The following is a 19,018-nucleotide window of genomic DNA, read 5'->3' on the forward strand; positions in this document are numbered from 1 at the left end:
GTGTTCTTTCAAGACCTGAAGGTTTGATTAAAATCATTTTCTCTCAATTTTATCTACGGTTGTGTTTGCTGGAATAAGTTCACTAGAGTTACATCCTTGTTGCCGATGCACGATAATAGTATTATAGCCTTACTCGTTATGGATAAAAGATCGGCAAGTGCATATATACTGCTAAATTAATCTAAGTTTTAGCTGAAGTTGAGGAAAGAATGTTGATACACTAATGACTATTATCATGCATCAGCAACGTAGATGAAACTTTCGTAAATTTCGGTATAGTACCAACAAACTCGACTGTAAACAAAATTTGAGAAACGTGTTTCACTCCAATAAAAGATAAATACGTAAAGCTCATAGTATTCTGACGAGATAAAAGTGAAAATATCGAACGGAATCTTGATTTTTGTTTACGCAAAAAACGCCCCCAGCGCCATCTACTGATGAAAAAAATAGCAAAATTTCATTCACAAACGATACGTTTTCAAGTGATATTTCCACTTGAAAACACTTTGTATAACGTAAAATAACCTTGTATCATATAAATAGAGTATCTTGAGATTCATTTGTGCTAACTAGAGGCAAGAACAAATGTATACTTCGCAATCGCCCTCACCTGATTTCCAAAACATTACATTGATTGCTGTTTGTATTTTATAATACAAACAAATAGTAGTATGAAAATACATATAATATTTCTGGGCTCAGCTCGTGTCGGCCTATGAAAGGATCCTTAATATCATTCTTTCTAGGTAAAATTAATCTAAAATTACCAGAGAAAAACAAAATTAAGAAAATGTCAGTAAAACTGACTCGCTCACTCTTAAAAAAGAAGTGTCGGTATGGTAATAGGGGAGGGGCGAGTGGAATCACTACCACGAGACATTCACCAATTAGAACTTCCAATCAGAATCCCCTTAAGAGAGAGCTGATACCAACGGGCGATGCAGCCGCTACTACTACTACTAGAGGACGCCACGGACAGCAGCGCCCCTAGCGGACATCCTTAATTATTAGCGCTAGCGTCCAGACGCATTATTTTTCTGTGCTGTGCTAATTTCGGGATTTATCCTATTCTTCACCATGGAACGATCTGCAATTGCAACGGCTAAGTTAAGTAACTCATAAGTAATGTTTTACCACATTTTTATATTCGCCGGGTACCAGTATTTTCCTCCTAATAGGTCATATACGGTTTCCCGTTGTCTCGTGGTGGCGCCATGCTGCCTCGTTAAGAATTCCCGGTCCTCCATACTGGACTTCTATACTTATGGCTTACTATGTTACGTTCATTGTCTTTTACATCGAGTTTTAGCTAGTTTAGCCCCACCCCTACCATCTCTCTTAGTTTGGTATTTAGGGCTATTATTATTATTCCTGCCCAGCATCCCGGCTCTTGCTCTTCATCGGCTATCGCTGGCTCCGAGTAGGCTTCTGTTTCTTGGAACAGTCTGCCTCCTCCTGGGCTTCTTTCTCTTTTACTAAAAGTGTCTTTTCCATCTTTTCGATGTATATATATATTATATTTAGGGTGTTAGGCTAGCCTAGGTGCATGTTCCTTGTATTGGTACAGCCTGGTTCACGTGCCCTCCCACGGTTTGTGTTTGCTCGCGGCCTAGGCCACTTGCGGTCACGTGTTCCATCGCACCTTACCCTGCCCCTGCCCTCCCTACCTGGTATAGGGAGGTGCTGGGGGACCCCTTGGTTGTCATGACAACCTCAGTCGCCTTCTCTCTCCCTCTCTGAGGTGGCCAGGGGTTCCTCCCCAGCGGGGGGTATAGGGCGACCATCTGAGGTACCGGGTCTCCGAGCAGGTAGTCGGTGAGGCGGGGAGGAGTAGGCCATCCCCGCCCCTCTCTCTCTCCCGCCGTGTTACGCCGAGACCTTCCTCTCCCCTCCCCAGTTGCTCAGCCACCTTCCTCGCTATAACGAAAGGAGCCTTCCGTCGCAGCCGGGGCACCTTTGGTTATAGATTACTGGCTCCGCCAGCGGCGGGGTGGGCACTACTATGGTCGGTTGCTTGCCTACTATATCCTTACATCTCTCCCCCGCTACCGGAAGGGAGCTTGCTTCTTACCCGGGCACTCTTCTAGTAGACGGGTGGGGAAAGGTTTGTTATTATTGTTATTTTAAGGAATAATGCCCTATTTTACGATGAATTGTTAATTTTATTATTTATATATCTACCATCCCCCGCCATTTTCCGTCGTGGTTTCCAATTACCACCACTCCTGGTTGGTTCTTTTTGTGTCCCCGCCATCAGCGGAGCTATAGCCTAGGACACCCAACCAACCTTGTTACCACACGTATTATGGCGGGGCTCTGGTTTAATCTAACTTTATCGCTCCGGCACCAGCGGAGCAACTGTTAGGCTGTAAGTGTTTTCCTGATACTCATGTATCTTTCCACTTACAGGCTACCAACTGTCAGGTCCCGGCGTGCAACGCGACGTTGTACGACCCCTGCGGCCACGATGAGTGCAGGTCTCACGCCCCTTGTGCCACGTCATTTAACGAGATGATCGTCTGGCACCCAGAAGCCTGCGCCATCTGCTACGACCTAGTCGGTCAGCTGGGAGATGGGGTAAGTCCATTATAGGCTTCCTTATCATTTTACTAACAACTCTTAGTCATAAGTTTGTTAACCCCGTTCCGCCATTAGAAGCTCATCTCGCCCTTTCTTTCAGGCTACTGGTGTGAGGGAGGTCGCCCTCGCCACCCTGAAAGCGTGGGAGGGCGGCTTCGGGAAGAACGCCGCCAAAGGCCAGCCCGTACATCCTGGACAAGAAGCTGGCCGTCCAGATCTTCCCTGCGGGCAAGTCAACTGGGTATGTTGACCCCTTGTCCGCAGCCCCTCTAATAGCCTCCATCCAGCAAGATCTCCAGCAATCTTTTGGGGTCGTAGCTTCACAGGAGTCGGTCCCGGACGTCTCTGCCCTGGACCCTAAACATCGAGCCCATGGCGGTAGGGGCAGAGGATTTGTTGGTTGAGGTAGGTGTGTCGGGCGCCCAAGGTCTTTCCTTGGGTGCTCCTGGATCTTCTCCTGTCCCTTCTTCGAGCGCTTCTTTCCAAAGCTTTGTGGGATCTGAGATCCTCTACCCGCTCTCGTCTCTCTGTACCCCAAAGGTGAAGGGACAGAGAGAACCGAAGACTCTAGCTAAGACAACTCCTAGGAAGTCGTCTTCGTCTTCTTCGGCTAGGAAGTCTTCGACTTCCTACGCCGACGCGGTGAAAGCCAAGCCGAGTTCTTCTCACTCGAAGAGCTCTAGAAGCAAGGCTTCTAAGGAGAAGGCTCGCGCTCCACTCTCCGCCGAGCCAATGCCTTCTCCTGCCTCCACCGCTTCCACTCCGGCAACGCCGGTGGAGGAGCAGGACCTAGCACCTTTGATCCCACTGCTTTCTCAGCAGTGGTGATGCAACAGGTGGGCGAGTTGGTTGGCTCGCAAGTCTCCGCCCTGGGGACGAGATTCGAGCAGATGTTCGCACAACTGTCGAGCACTCTGTCTCAATCAGGCCAGTCCATACAAGATCTCTCTAACAGGGTTAGAGAGAATGAGGACCGAGTAGCTGGGCTCTCTCAGGTCCCTCTTCCAGTCTCCCCAGTTGCCAAGCACTGGCATTCTCCAACTCCCGCCATACGACTCTCTGCCAGCTTTCTCCATGGAGAATCCATGGAGAGTAGCTGCCTACGCTCCTTTTAAGGATGGGATGATCTCTATCCCAGAGTGTGGAACTCGGAGAATTGAGGACTTCGAGTTTTACCCTCCGGGTCTGACGCAGCCTTTCATCGGTTATGCTAGGCTGACTGTAACGGCTCTTACTAGGGAAGACAAGATCTCTAGAGAGTCTGTTCTATACAGTAGGGATCATGCCCAGCGGGAATGGGTTCACTGCCTTGAGGACTGGGAGTGCACGAACACTAAGCTCCAGGCCTATAAGAGTCCTTTTACTATTTTCGCGACGGAAGAGGAGGCTTCTCTTCCGTTCGCCACGAAAATAGTAGAGAAGACCCTTCAGGCAGTCCTCAAGGATGAGCCCATGCCACAGTTAAGGGAGGCGGAGTCTACTTCTCCGCTCTTCCCGGCTTTCGGAGAATTGTGGGAGAACTTGCCAGCTACGTTCACGCTTGGTAAGCTCAAAACCGGACTGCGCCATGGACCAGTTCGGCGAGAAGCTGCCAAGGCTGCCTGATTCCCTGATTCAGGCAGAGTTCGACGCGCGAACCAGGTTTGGCAGGTCCCTCAATTCTCTTATAATAACGAAATGGCTGCTCTCTCATATGCGACGGAACCGCTGTTTAAGATCTTGGCAAAATCCCAGTTTCAGACGGTCCTGAACAGATGCTTTCGACTTCTTCCAAGCTAGGAGGAATTGCCGAAAGCACGTTCTGCAGGAGTGCACTATTAGGCACGAGCCTAATAGACTCTTGGCTTCTAGCATGTGGGGAGCGGATCTCTTCCCAGAGTCCGCTGTTATGAAGTGCACCACGAGGCTGCTAGCTCAACCAGAGCCTTAGAGCTAGGTGGGTATTTCGTCAAAGAGGAAACAAGAATCCGTCCCCACTGCTGGTAAGAAACCAAAGAAGGCTGGTAAGAGGTTCCAGCCGTATCAGAAACACCAGCAACAGCAGCAATTTGTGCAGGCCGTCCCGGTTACCCAACAGGACAACCTGCTAGTTCGAAACAGAACCAGCCCATCCTCCTGTTGTCTCCTCAATCACAGCCGTCGACCTCCTACGCAATCTCGCCGGCCTTCAACCCTACATTTGAGGCTCAAGGCTACAAACAACCGAGAGGTAGGGCGAGAGGTTACTTTCGCCAGCGTGGCGCAGGAAGGGCGACAAGGAGCAGGCAGTTCAGAGGAGGGCGTGGTGGTCAACCCGCCCATCAACAATGAGGCTCCCCAGGTAGGAGGGAGGCTGTCCTCTTCCGCCACAGGTGGGGGTTCAGCAATTGGGCACAGAGCATAATGTCCAAAGGATTGGGTTGGAGTTGGATCAAAGATCCGCCTCCAATCAAATCATTCCACCAAATACCATCAGAGGAATTGACAGATTACGCGGAGGAACTCCTTCAGAAAGGAGCTATTGCGAGAGTCAAGCATCTAAAATTTCAAGGTCGCTTATTCAGCGTGCAAAAGAAAGGCTCAACAAAAAGAAGGGTAATCTTAGACTTGTCAAAGCTAACTCTTTCATTCGTTGCGACAAGTTCAAGATGCTTACCCCTCTCGCAAGTAAGGACCTTACTCCGCGTGGAGCCGTCACATGGCTCCATCGATCTTACAGACGCATACTATCATATCCCTATAGCCCAGGCACTTCCGCCCATTCCTAGGATTCAGGCTAGGAAATCAGACATTCTCATTCAAGTGATGCCCTTCGGTCTGAATGTAGCCCCCAGGGTATTCACGAAAATAGCAGAAGTGGTTGTACAGCAATTGAGAACTCAGGAATCATGGTAGCAGCATACCTCGACGATTGGTTGATCTGGGCACCAACCGTCGAGGAATGTCTCGAAGCCACCAAAAAGGTAGTTCACTTTCTGGAACATCTGGAGTTCCAGATAAACAAAACGAAATCCAGACTTACCCCGGAGTCTCGTTTTCAGTGGCTGGGAATCCAATGGGATTTGTCTTCCCACAATCTGTCAATTCCAGTGGCCAAACGGAAGGAAATAGCAAAATCTGTCAGGCAATTTCAAATCAAATGAAACAAACAAACATCAAGGAGAAACCAGGAGAGAATCCTAGGGTCCCTTCAGTTTGCTTCGGTAACAGATATCCTCCTGAAAGCAAGGTTAAAAGATTTAAATCGAATTTGGCGATCGAGAGCAAAACACCAAATCTTCGAGACAAGTTGTCAGTAATCCACAGATCCTCCGCAATCAACTCCGTCCATGGTCAAAAGTAAAGAACTTAGCCAAGAAGGTACCCCTTCAATATCCCCTTCCAGTGTTAACCATTCACACGGATGCCTCCCTGTCCGGGTGGGGGGGATACTCTCAGTTCAAACAGGTTCAGGGGACTTGGTCAGTTCAATTTCGCCAGCTTCACATAAAACGTTCTGGAAGCAATGGCAGTATTTCTTACCTTGAAGAGACTGCTTCCCCCGAAGAAGTCTCATCTAAGGCTAGTTTTGGACAGTGCAGTGGTAGTTCATTGCATCTACAGAGGAGGGTCCAAATCCAAGCATGTGAATCATGTCATGATAGCCATCTTTGCCCTAGCAAACAAACACAAATGGCATCTGTCTGCCACTCACCTGGCAGGGGTAAGAAATGTGATAGCAGACGCTCTGTCCCGGTCAGTTCCTCTGGAATCAGAAATGGAAATCTCTAGACGACGGGTCATTCCCAGTGGATAAGCCTGAGAGTCCCAGGTCTCCAAGTGGATCTCTTCGCCTCACAAGCGAACCACAAGCTCCCTTGCTATGTGGCCCCCAACCTGGACCCTCTGGCTTATGCCACGGACGCCCTGTCGTTGGATTGGAATCAGTGGAGGAAAATTTATGTTTTTCCTCCAGTGAATCTTCTCTTGAAAGTCCTAAGCAAACTAAGGTCTTTCAAAGGGATAGTAGCTCTGATTGCACCGGACTGGCCCAAGAGCAACTGGTATCCTCTTCTTCTGGAATTGGTTCCTCCGACCTAAACGGATCCCCAATCCCGCTATCACAATCAGTACAAATGAGGACTGTGTTCGCTTCCTCAGGAATTCTCCAGACCCTAACTTTATGGACTTCATGAAGTTTGCGGCTAATAAAGATGCTAATATTGATCCACAGAATATTCTCTTCCTAGAATCAGATAAGAGAGAGTCAACCATTAGACAATATGACTCAGCTGTTAAAAATTAGCATCTTTCTTGAAAGAATCGAACACTACAACCATGACAGTTAATCTAGCTATATCCTTTTTCAGATCCTTGTTTGAAAAAGGTTTAGCAGCTAGCACTATTACCACTCATAAATCGGCTTTGAAGAAGATCTTTCAAGTAGGTTTTCAGATAGATCTGACTGAATCTTATTCACGTCTATCCCTAAAGCCTGTGCTAGACTTAGACCTTCTCAAAGGCCTACTGCAGTTTCATGGTTCTTAAATGATGTCCTCAACTAGCTTCAGATACTGACAACTCGTCTTGTACATTCATAATGCTCCTGAGAAAGACATTATTCTTATTAAGCCTAGCTTCAGGAGCTAGAATTTCAGAACTGTCGGCTCTATCCAGGGATGCGGGTCTGTGGAATTCCTCCATCAGGAGAAGTTCTACTTGCTCCGGATCGTAGCTTTTTAGCCAAAAATGAGAATCCTCTTGCAAGTGGGCCCCTTGGAAAGTTATCCCACTTCCCCAGGATCCTTCTCTCCTGCCCAAGTATCAACTCTTAGAGCCTTTCTATCTCGTACTTCATCAAGATCCTCAGGTGCTCTCTTCATGAGAGAAAAAGGTGGTACTTTGTCAGTAAAAGGTATTAGGCAACAAATCCTTTACTTCATTAACAAGCCAATCCTGATTCATTCCAAAAGCACATGATATCAGGGGAGTAGCCACCTCAATTAATTACTTTCAACATATGAACTTTGAGGATCTTAAAAAGTATACTGGATGGAAATCCCCGACAGTCTTTAAACGTCATTATCTAAAGTCCTTGGAATCTTTAAAATTTTCAGCAGTAGCAGCGGGAAACATTGTTTCCCCCTGATACTGTAATAGTAGTCGTAGTATAGATCCAGGTCTCCTTTCTACCTACATCATCCAACATGCCTCACCCTATCGCCATGCTACTCGGATATCCTAGCCTTAGCCGCTGAATCATATAGTGGATTGTCCCTTATTTTTTTTGCTAGGGACATCCACACTTGTACTGATGGTGTACTTCAGTGTACCTACCCTTATTTTTATGCTAGGGTAGGACACAATGTGTTTGTATATTTTGTAAATATTTTCAAGTAAATTCCTTTTGTTTATATTACACTGCATCATTGTAATTTACTGTGATTACTGTTTTTAAGTACTTTAAATTACTAACGTTCTGTTATATTACTGTTTAGTATAAGTTAGTTTAAGTACTTAGTTTGTATGCTGTAATTGATTTACTTATATTATATCCATCATTTTACAAACTGCTTTCATTTGTTCCTTTTTTTCCCCCATCTTGTCTGTTTCTCTGGTACTCTTTCATAGGCCGACACGAGCTGAGCCAGAAAGGGATTTTGACGAAGGAAAAATCTATTTCTGGGTGATTGGCTCGTGTCGCCCTATGAAACCCACCCTATATTGTTTTCCCCCCCCATGCAGGACAAGATGTTTTTAGATTAAGGATGTCCGCTAGGGGCGCTGCTGTCCGTGGCGTCCTCTAGTAGTAGTAGTAGCGGCTGCATCGCCCGTTGGTATCAGCTCTCTCTTAAGGGGATTCTGATTGGAAGTTCTAATTGGTGAATGTCTCGTGGTAGTGATTCCCACTCGCCCCTATTACCATACCGACACTTCTTTTTAAGAGTGAGCGAGTCAGTTTTACTGACATTTTCTTAATTTTGTTTTTCTCTGGTAATTTTAGATTAATTTTACCTAGAAAGAATGATATTAAGGATCCTTTCATAGGGCGACACGAGCCAATCACCCAGAAATAGATTTTTCCTTCGTCAAAATCCCTTTATTGGATGCAGTGAAGTAAAGCAAAACTTTTTAAAATGTCCATGGAAAAGATGCATATCTATTATGTTTGTATTTTATCATATGATACTAATATATGGTTATTACATACTCAAAATTTAAATCTCATGTAAGATGTGAACCCCTTAAAATTAGCTCCAAAATTAGGGCTTCAAATGTCGCATGATACACGAGTATATATGGTAATATGGATAACTAGCTATCTTGTCTAAAAGTCATTAAAGTCAAACTGCAAAGAGAGTGGGCAATGAAACCTTGAACTGTGGCTAGGGAATAGTTTAATACTTAAAACATCATTTTCAGCTTTCTGTTTGCCTTTACAAGCAGACATAAAGAGCAAAACTTTTTAATCGTTCTTATAAAAGAACTACATTTTTATCAATAAGGCAGTGCCCGGTTATCGACGGACTCTGTTAACGGCTATCTGTTTTTATGGCGTTTGTGCAGCGCCATAACATCTGCAATTTACGGCCCCATAACAGGCCGAGTTTCAGATGGCGCCGATAATAGAGTTACAGCACCATAACACACCTAACAGAGGTGCCATTAACTGAAACTTGACACCATAAGCACCATAAATTGCAGTTTCGGTTAATGGCGGGTTTTGCTTCTCAGCACCCTGCTGAGAACGGAACCCCCCGCCGATTAACCGGGGAATGCCTGCATTGGAATGGGAAAATAGGCATCCTGTATATCTATGGATGCCATCCAGTCATCCCTCTGAATGGATGACATGGAAGATTAGGCTGTCTCCATCCAGAAATTCCTCTTTTCTATAAAGACCTTCAGGGCGCTCACATTCAATATACCGACCTCCATCCTCCTGATGACTTGGGTACCATGAACAGCCACTTGTAAACTCCCTCCAATTTGATGCTCCAAACTTTCTCAACGGCTCTCTTCTCGAGGCAGGAAGCTACTTCCTTCCTGAGAACTGAAAACCTCTTGGAGCCTACTGAATAGGTGGTCAATACGATGGGTTTGTTGACCAACGGAGGTTTGTCTTTGAATGGGATAGCATAACCATTTTTCAGCACTGACACTATCCAGTCCTCTGTCCCTCTTGCTTTCCACTTCTTCCAAACATTGCAAGTCTGTCTCTCCTACAAGTGGATGAAGGACATGATCCTCACTTCCTGGCTCTAGTTCTTGTGGATGATTTCCTAATAGGTCGAGTTGAAAAGCAAAGGTTAGATCTTGGTCTCTGGGCTTTTGTCCTATTACCATGTAAGGGCAAGGGAGGGCTGAAGTGGTGATGCACCCTTTATACTTATGGTAGTTGGGTTTCTAGGGCATCTTGAAGAGTGACCAAGGTCGTGAGTGTTCTTCTTCTGGAGATCTGACGCTATATCACTCACCGTAGAAGGGTAGAGATGTTTCCAGTCTAACAAAGTACAAAAGAGCGGACTTCTACGTGGGGGTGACACTCTTCGTGAAGGAGCACCAGAGCTCTCTTTTCTTGAGGATACCTAGAGCACAGAGTGAGGCTAACTCCTGCATCACATCTCTAATGCCTTTATTATTTGTGCAAGACAAATCATTACACCAGTCCAAAGCAATATTTTCAGGGAGAAAGGTGCACTTCTTTATTTTCCTGTTTAAAGTGCCCCCTGACCAGTCCATGAAAATCAGAAACTCAAAAATCTTCAAGAGGTTCTCGAGGAGATGATTGATTTCTGTAGGAGTGAACATAACTTTCGCCACATTGAAAGCTGATCTTTGTGATGAGTCAATCAGCCTGGAGAAGTCTCCTTGAGAGCAGGCAACCACTCCCAGGGATGGAGCTTCCCCAGTTTCGTATGACAAATACCTCCACTGCACCGAACGCGAAGGGGGATAGCCAAACTACAACTTCCCTTGGCCTTGTTTATCAGCAAGCCAACTATCCAGTTCATAGAGATCCTTCCTTGCTAAGGAGGATAGACCCATTCTGGGTAATCCTTCTTGTGCTGGTTCATCCGTCAAAAAGGACGCTCCTCTTCATCCTCCTCCTTCGAAGATACAGGCAAAAGTGGTCTTTCAGGTTTCAGACTAGGGGCAGAGCCTTTCTTGAGAATGTTGAGAATGTCTGCCAACTTATGCGTAGTGAAAGATCCGTTGTAGGTGGCGGAATGTCTGTGCCTGAAGATTGACACCTGGAGTCAAACTCGTTTACTGAATACTCAAGACTGAACCCCAGGTAAAGCACTAATACACAGAACACTCTCCCCTGTATGCACTAATTTGTATACAGGTGGATTAAACAACACTCAAGAGTCGGGCACCCCTGGGCACTCAGGCGCTAAATGACATCCAGGGGTAAGAGGCAATTCCACTGCTCGTGGCCACTAAGGCACTACTTGGCACTCGGGTGCCAATGGGTGCTTTGGCACCAAATGACTAGGACACTATTGGGCGCTCCCGAGACAAAGTGGAACGTTTGGAAAAGGAAGAGCCCTTGGGCACTAGTACCTTAGGACACTTCAGCGAAAAAAGTACCAGTGTCCAAAAACTGCAGGAAGGTCATTCTGATCCCTTAAATCTCTTGCTAGGCACTAGGGAAGAGTGAACCTTGTCCAAGGCATGCCTTTTCAGTGGCCATGACTCGTCACTAAAATGCCATTGGTGCCTATGCACAGGGCTGGAACCTTCGAAACTCAAAGACAGCTAATTATCTTCCTTTTGGATGCCTTTTCAACAGCCATCCTTTGTCGTGACCTGGGACACAATAACGGGGCCAACTGAGGCGACGACTGCCTGAGCATTCCCCCCCGACCTCCCTACTTCCTCCAGTAAGACTGCTCCCATGTAGGGGAGTACGGCAGTGACCTTTGCCTGGCAGTGTTGGCAGGACGAACAGCTACCACCTCCACTGACACTTCACTAACAGCACTTCTGTTCTCTCTTTCCATGAGGATATGCACTGATGTAGCAAACTGAGACACTGTCACCTCATCATAACCATTTTAGTATCAAAACATTTATTAATATTAGATTCAAGGCTGGCAAGGGAGTCGGCTTCGGAACCAGGGGAGCTGGGTAAGGGAGCACATAAAAGTCGAAGACTCGAGAACAGGTGACAAAGTGAGAGCGGGCACGGAATATTAGAATCTTCTACCAATGATTTACTAGAATTATTCAAAGACTTACTTTCTACTGTCTGGTATTGCAGCCATTACTGCAATATCTTATGCTAGTAGCACTAGTGTCAGGCATATTGAAAAAAGAAGAATGTTCTTAAACAAGTCAAATTCAGTACTAATTGTCTTAACACTGAAGTCTCTAACAGAAAATGAATCTAAGAAAAACATCAAAGCCTATGGCAACCAATACTTTACCAAATATCCAAAGACAAAATACATGCAAAATACAATTCCAAGCAGAGCGCTCCCAACTAGGTCTGTAGTCGAGAGCCAGCAGGAAACAATTGACTACTTGCTGAAGTAGAAGGTGTTCCTCTTTTACCCAGTAAGTGGGCTGGGCAACACCCACACCAACACATAACTAGCGCTACTGTGATTGTCAAATTATAAGTTGCCAGCGTGAGTGAAACTGTGCGTAATGTAATTACATGAAACTGTACATAATGCAATTAGATGGTAAGTTACATACAGTCGAACCCCCTGTATTCGCATTCTTGAGACTCACGGACTCACCTATTCGCAGATTTCTCTTGGGACCATATCTATCCATTATTCACAGTAAATCTGCCCATTCATGGTATTTTTCACAAAAATATTCACAAATGACTGTATTTTCATATTTTCATGACTGAATGCACTTTTTGTGATATAACTATTATAATAAGGCAGTCCCCGTTTATCGGTGAACTTGGTTAATAGTGATCTGGTTTTATGGCGCTTGTTCAGCCCCATAAAATTGGCGATTTATGGAGCCATAACTTGCCAAGTTCTGGTTATCAGCGTCATAAGGTGCCAATAATAGAGTTATGGCACCATAACATACCTAAAGAAGGCACCATTATCTGGTTATCAATGCCATTAACCCTCTTACGCCGACTGGACGTATTTTACGTTGACATTTTTTGTCTCCCATGTGCCGACTGGACGTATTTTACGTCGACTTACAAAAGTTTTTTTTTAAATTCACGGAAAAATACTTATAGGCCTACCAGCCTAAAACTTTTGAATCACGCGCCTTGGGGGATGCTGGGAGTTCATGGATCAAGGTGTTGTTTTGTTTACAATCGTTACGCAGGCGCGCAAGCGCACTAAAAAGTATCTGTGACACATCTCAAAAATTATTTCAACACTTTGACATAATTTTTGTACCATTGTAAATTAGCCGTTACATGAAGTATTATATATAAAAATGTGCGCATTTTTATGTAGAATACAAAATAAAATACTCATGATTGTAGCTTTTATCAGTTTTGAGATATTTCATAATAAATAACGATAATTGCCAAATTTCAACCTTCGGTCAACTTTGACTCTACCGAAATGGTCGAAAAACGCAATTGTAAGCTAAAACGCTTATATTCTAGTAATATTCAATCATTTACCTTAATTTTGCAACTAATTGGAAGCCTCTAGCACAATATTTCGATTTATGGTGAATTTATGAACAAACTTTTTCCTTACGTCCGCGCGGTAACTCTTCCGAAAAAAATCATACATGCGATTGTGGTAATGTTTGACCCATTTTAAAATTAGCCGTTATATAAAGTTTTATATATGGAAATGTGCGCAATTTCATGCACAATACAACTAAAAACAACCCATGGTTGTAGCTTTTATCAGTTTTGAGATATTTTCATATAAATAACGATAATTGCCAAAATTTCAACCTTTGGTCAACTTTGACTCTACCGAAATGGTAAAAAAACGCAATTGTAAGCTAAAACACATATATTCTAGTAATATTCAAGCATTTACCTTCATTTTGCAACAAATTGGAAGTCTCTATCACAATATTTCGATTTATGGTGAATTTATGAAAAAAATAACATTTTCTTTACGTCCGCGCGGTAACTCTTCTGAAAAAATCATACGTGCGATTGTGGTAATGTTTGCACCATTTTAAATTAGCCGTTACATAAAGTTTTATATATGAAAATGTGCGCAATTTCAAGTAGAATACAACAATAAATAATTGAAGGTTGTAGCTTTTCTCATTTTTGAAATATTTGCATATAAATTACGATAAATAGAAAAAAAACCATGTTCAGTCAACTTTGACTCTACCGAAATGGTCGAAAAACGCAATTGTAAGCTAAAACTCTTACAGTCTAGTAATATTCAGTCATTTATCTTCATCTTGAAACAAATTCGAAGTCTCTAGCAAAATATTTCCTTCCTTCCGCGCGCGGATTCTCCGCCACAAATCTCCGAAATACGTACGTCCCATTCTCGGAATATTTGCTCCATTTCATATTAGGCTTTTCATAGAGTTTTATATATGAAAATGTGTGCAATTTTATGTAGAATAAAACGAAAAATATTTGAAGGTTGTAGCTTTTCTTATTTCCGAAATAATTGCATATATATATATAAAAAAATTCGACATTCGGTCAACTTTAACTCGTCAGATATGGTCGAAAACTGCAATTGTAAGCTAATACTCTTACAGTCTAGTAATATTCAATCATTTGTCTTCATTTTGAAAGAAATTGGAAGTCTCTAGGACAATATTTAGATTTATGGTGAATTTTTGAAAAAAATATTTTACGTCCGCACGTTACGAATTCATGCATTATTTTGTGATAATATTTTCTCTGTGTTGCTTTTATCGTTTTACAATATGTTATATACCAAAATGATCGCAATTTAGTGTACATTACAACGAAAAAAAGTAACTTGTTACCTTTAACCGTTTTGCGCACAGCGCGATTTGAATACAATTATATATGAAATTTTGTTTTTGCGCTATCATATATCGCATTATTTATATATGATAATGATAATTTTTTTCATTTCTGATAGTTGCATACTAAACTTCAGGCAATGACAAAAAAAGGAGCCAAAAATGAACTCTTAATCTTGAAAACTAAGCGCGCTGTGATTTTTTTTAAAAAATATTTTTTCCGCTTCCGCGCTCACTCCGAAACCCCTCCGGCACACGGGAGACAATTTTTTATTTACCGCTCCGGCGTAAGAGGGTTAACCGCTTATTGGTACCATTAACCGGATATCTGGATCATAAATCACCAAGTTTTAGTTAATGGCAGTTTTCACTTATCAGCAACCTGCCAAGAACGGAACCCCCCTGATAACCAGGGACTGCTTGTATTCAGTTACAAGCATTTTCAGAGGGATTTTCTTGTGTTTGACCTATCAAAATAGGCAGTTATAAGCATCTTCAGGGGTTCTAGGTATTCATGGACTTTAGCTATTCACAGGTGTGGTCTGAAACATATCAACTGCAGATATGGGGGGGTTTACTGTATATATAAAATTCTGATTTCTTTATCTCAAAATATCAATTCAGTTTCAAACTTAGAGGGCTCCAAGCATAGATGCTCTTGTTCTTACCAATGAAGCTAGGGTTGGGGTAAGGAGACAAAAATCTTCTCTTATTACTTAGATTATTCTGAGGTTACACCAGTTCCAGTAGCATTGGACTTGTTAGCAGCATAAGAAGGAAACTCCTGACTGATAATTCTACGCTTTTCATTCTAGCAAGATATTTCTTACACACCCCTTCACAAATATATTCTCTCTGACTAGGGAGGCACAGCCAAAAACATAGTCTTGTTTTCATGACAATACATAGATATAATTAGTGAGAAAAACAAGTTTGATTTTTGTAGTTCAGACTCATCACTTTACAGTAGCCTTAAATGTATGCCAGCTCTTTATCAGGTGCGCAATGAGTTTCCACCTTGCCACCTGCACATTCAGGCACCGTTCCCTTAATGGTCAATTTATTCTAAGTGCTGTCTGACCTAATTGCAAGAGAGAAAGGACCAGGAAGAAGATCCAAAAAGAAAATCCAAAAATAAAGTATTGGATGTGTAAAAAAAAATAATTTTTTCTACTGCATTTATTTTACCCAACCTCTATAATAAGCTACAAGAAGATGAGATTCTTGACTAATGTTACTGCCCACATTAGGAGAGGTGCTATAGCACATGAATCACTAGCATCCATAGCACCACCAACCCTTGATGCCAAAGTCAGTTAAACTGAAGTGATTGACTTGAAAAATACTAGCAAGCTGACAGTAAGCTTATCAGATGGCACTACAGGTGCAACAAATGAGGCAGCACTCCTTGGAGCTAGCAAATCCCAATTACTCATGGCAACAAATACAAGAGGGTTGGTGAAGGATGCACTTTCACACACAAAGAGGAGACTGTCAACCCTTTCAAGGGTAGAGATTTCTAAGATGATCAAGGGAAGGGCTATAACCATTAAAGTGAAAAGGAAAACCCCATTCTCTGAAGGTTCTCCACAGTGTGAGCATTGCTTCATCTGTTTCTGCAATATCAAAATATAGTTTTCCAACTTTTGCCTCCTGGCCCCTTTAGGGGCAGCAGCTATGGTGCCTTGACATTTTCACTTGACAAGGCCAAAGTAAAGGGAGTTCTGGACAACCTCACTGTAGATGACACACCCCAATCAGAAGCATGAGAACATTTCCCTTCTGATGTTTCATATTTTCGTTCCTACCCACCTCAGTATATAAACATGTAAACATGGCATTGTAATGCCATGAAAAAAGATGAAGCCAGCAATACAATGAGCTAACTAAACAATCACATACACGTTTCAAAAATCAATATAAAATACGTACATAAATCATACTTAATGAACAAATGCTAAAATACTCTTAAGAAACCAAAATATAGGTAAGCACTATAATTATGCACGCAAGTAAAAATATTAGGAAAGAAATAAAAATTCATGTACAGTACAAGATGCCAGCCACCTGAGAAAATTTGCCCCAGTATTCTAACAAAAAACATACTCAATTCAAAATTAGTATGAAAACAGACCTGTACCCAGTTAAACCATTCAACATGTACCAGTTACCCAACCATTTTCATATAACAACTTTCACACTTAATTTAGCACGAAAATTAAAAATATCAGCATATACCATCAAAGAAAAATTCAATGGAGCACAGAATGAAATAAAAATGGTAGAGATAAATGCAATGTGAATTGGTCAAGAAACTTTTCAAAGGCTGGAAAATTACTCTTCTTCTTTTGAGCATGTCCAGAAAAATGAGCTGGCACACATTTAATATTCTTAGTAATATTTTCTGTACTATTCAATGTCGGCTGGTTTTAACCACTAAGCTATGTAATAATGCCCTGAGAGCCATTATAGTTGTAATTTTCCTCCTTTTAATTCCTAACTGGCTTTAGGGTTTGTTATGCCACTTATGTGCACCAATGTTCCTCCCAATTACTTCTCTCAGATTCATTTACCAATTCTTGTAAATGATATTCAGATTTCAAGTTCAGTTACCATTATTTCCTTCCTTTGGTAATCTCTAAAGTTTAATTGCTGATCCCTAAGAAACAGACTAATTTTGACAAAAACTTAGGGACTAACTTGGGGACTGAGTCTTAAAATGGTTTACTATAATTCTGGCAAACTGTCCTTCACTCTTTGAGGCATATTAAATAAGCTCATAAAATACCTCTCAGGTTGTATATACGTTAATATATTTTTGATAGGAGTGGTGAAGTCGTCTTATGGATTACCGAGGCATGATTTCATTTACAAGCTAATAGTATGTGGAAACAACTGAAAAAATAATAACCGTTTGCATCAAAAGTTTCCCTGGTTTTAGCAAGATTATGTTTCTTGCTCAAGTGAAAACTCATGCTTCCATTTGTATAAAAATCAGAAAAAGTACACACAACATGCTAAGAAAAAATATTCACACTGCTAGGAACAGGACAAAATCATGACTACTACAGCTCTAACACGGCAAACATTTGCACAAACAAAATCAATAGAAAGTAATGTTTTGATTGTATAAAACTACTCTAGTTTGTGTGTGTACTGCCTAAATTACAACATTACTATCAGGCATTAAGAGATATTGACAAAACTTACTTCTAGGGTTGGCTGGAAGCGTGGAGACAGCCTAACAGATGGAGTGTGGCGATCTGGGCGACCATGCAATATATCAACCCTGTGAAAATTAGATATTTTCATCATTAACTAAAGCTCTAAAACACTTTGACTCTTTGTATAAAAATATTAATTTATTTCACTATTTTTATTTAATTTTTGTTAATGTTTATTTATACGTATCTATTTTTACTAATTTCTATATTTACTTTTATTTACTTGATTTATATAATCCACTTCATCATATTTTGTAAAAACTAAAGCTTAAGTTAGAAAGCCAGAACTTTAATATTTCTGCAATAACCTACAAATGGTACCATGAATTGAAGAAAAATCTAAATTTTTCAACTTAATCATACAATCTTTTAGAATGAAATTTATATTTTACTTGTTCTGTGCTAAGAGGAGAAAAGGCTGACATTTTAGTAACTTGAGAGGAAGAGTGTGCTATCCATGAGAGGGAAACAACTGCTTAACTACATTCAGCCATATAACAGCTCCTTTTACCAAGCCATGGATAGGCCTGCAAAATATAATACTGCATGCTATACAGTAAAAGTCTGATCATTCAGCAACTGCTTCTTTGAAATCTGATTATTCTACAGATTTCAGTCCCCTTCACATTTTATTATTAGAGTACTATTAAAAAAAATAAAAACTATAAATGCCTGGTACATAAAACTTGGGCTGTCTCAGTCAATGTGCCATTCACCTTCTAAGGTGATATCAGTCATCTCATGTGAGTGACAACATAAGATGAAGGCTTAGCTCCTCCCATAAGGCTTAGTGGTAGTCTCTAATATCTCAGAGCAAGAGGGAAAGATAAGAAAATGATCCATAATTAACTATGGAGCTTGGATGTTACCTCACCTTCTGTGACTGAAAGATAAAGTGACAAAAACCTAAAAACCAAGTGTGCATGTAGTAGGCTTTTGCATCAGTACACAAAGTCATACAAATTCCAAATCATGTGCAAACTTTACTAATGTATATCGTCAGCCTGGTGCTATCTTCATGCTCTGAAATGCCCTCGAATGTTTTTAAGAGTACTCCCAGGATAATAAAAGAATGTCCTCAAAGAGTATTGTCCCTACCTAAGAAAACTGAACTGCTTTGCAGGGTTTTGTATCTGTAGATTCTGAATAATAATAATAACAATAATAATAATAATAATAATAATAATAATAATAATAATAATAATAATAATAATAATAATAATAGATAGACAAAATGGTAATGAAGAACAGTAGGAGAAGGAAAACCAACCTAAGCATGGCATGGATAGACTATAAGAAAGCCTTCGACATGATACCACACACATGGC

The 19,018-nt window shown here is 41.8% G+C and overlaps 1 protein-coding gene across 1 annotated transcript in view; it reads right to left on the minus strand.

The window, feature by feature from the left end:
- The window catches only part of LOC135218793 (alpha-tubulin N-acetyltransferase-like), a 157,545-nt gene that overhangs the window by 73,411 nt on the left and 65,116 nt on the right, over window positions 1-19,018 (minus strand). Inside the window, exon 4 of the mRNA XM_064255243.1 lies at window positions 17,677-17,755. Within this exon, the coding sequence (XP_064111313.1) occupies window positions 17,677-17,755 (79 nt within the window). The remainder of the gene's footprint in view (window positions 1-17,676; window positions 17,756-19,018) is intronic.

Source organism: Macrobrachium nipponense, chromosome 1 (genome assembly GCF_015104395.2).
Source record: "Macrobrachium nipponense isolate FS-2020 chromosome 1, ASM1510439v2, whole genome shotgun sequence".
Taxonomy (NCBI): Eukaryota; Metazoa; Arthropoda; class Malacostraca; order Decapoda; family Palaemonidae; genus Macrobrachium; species Macrobrachium nipponense.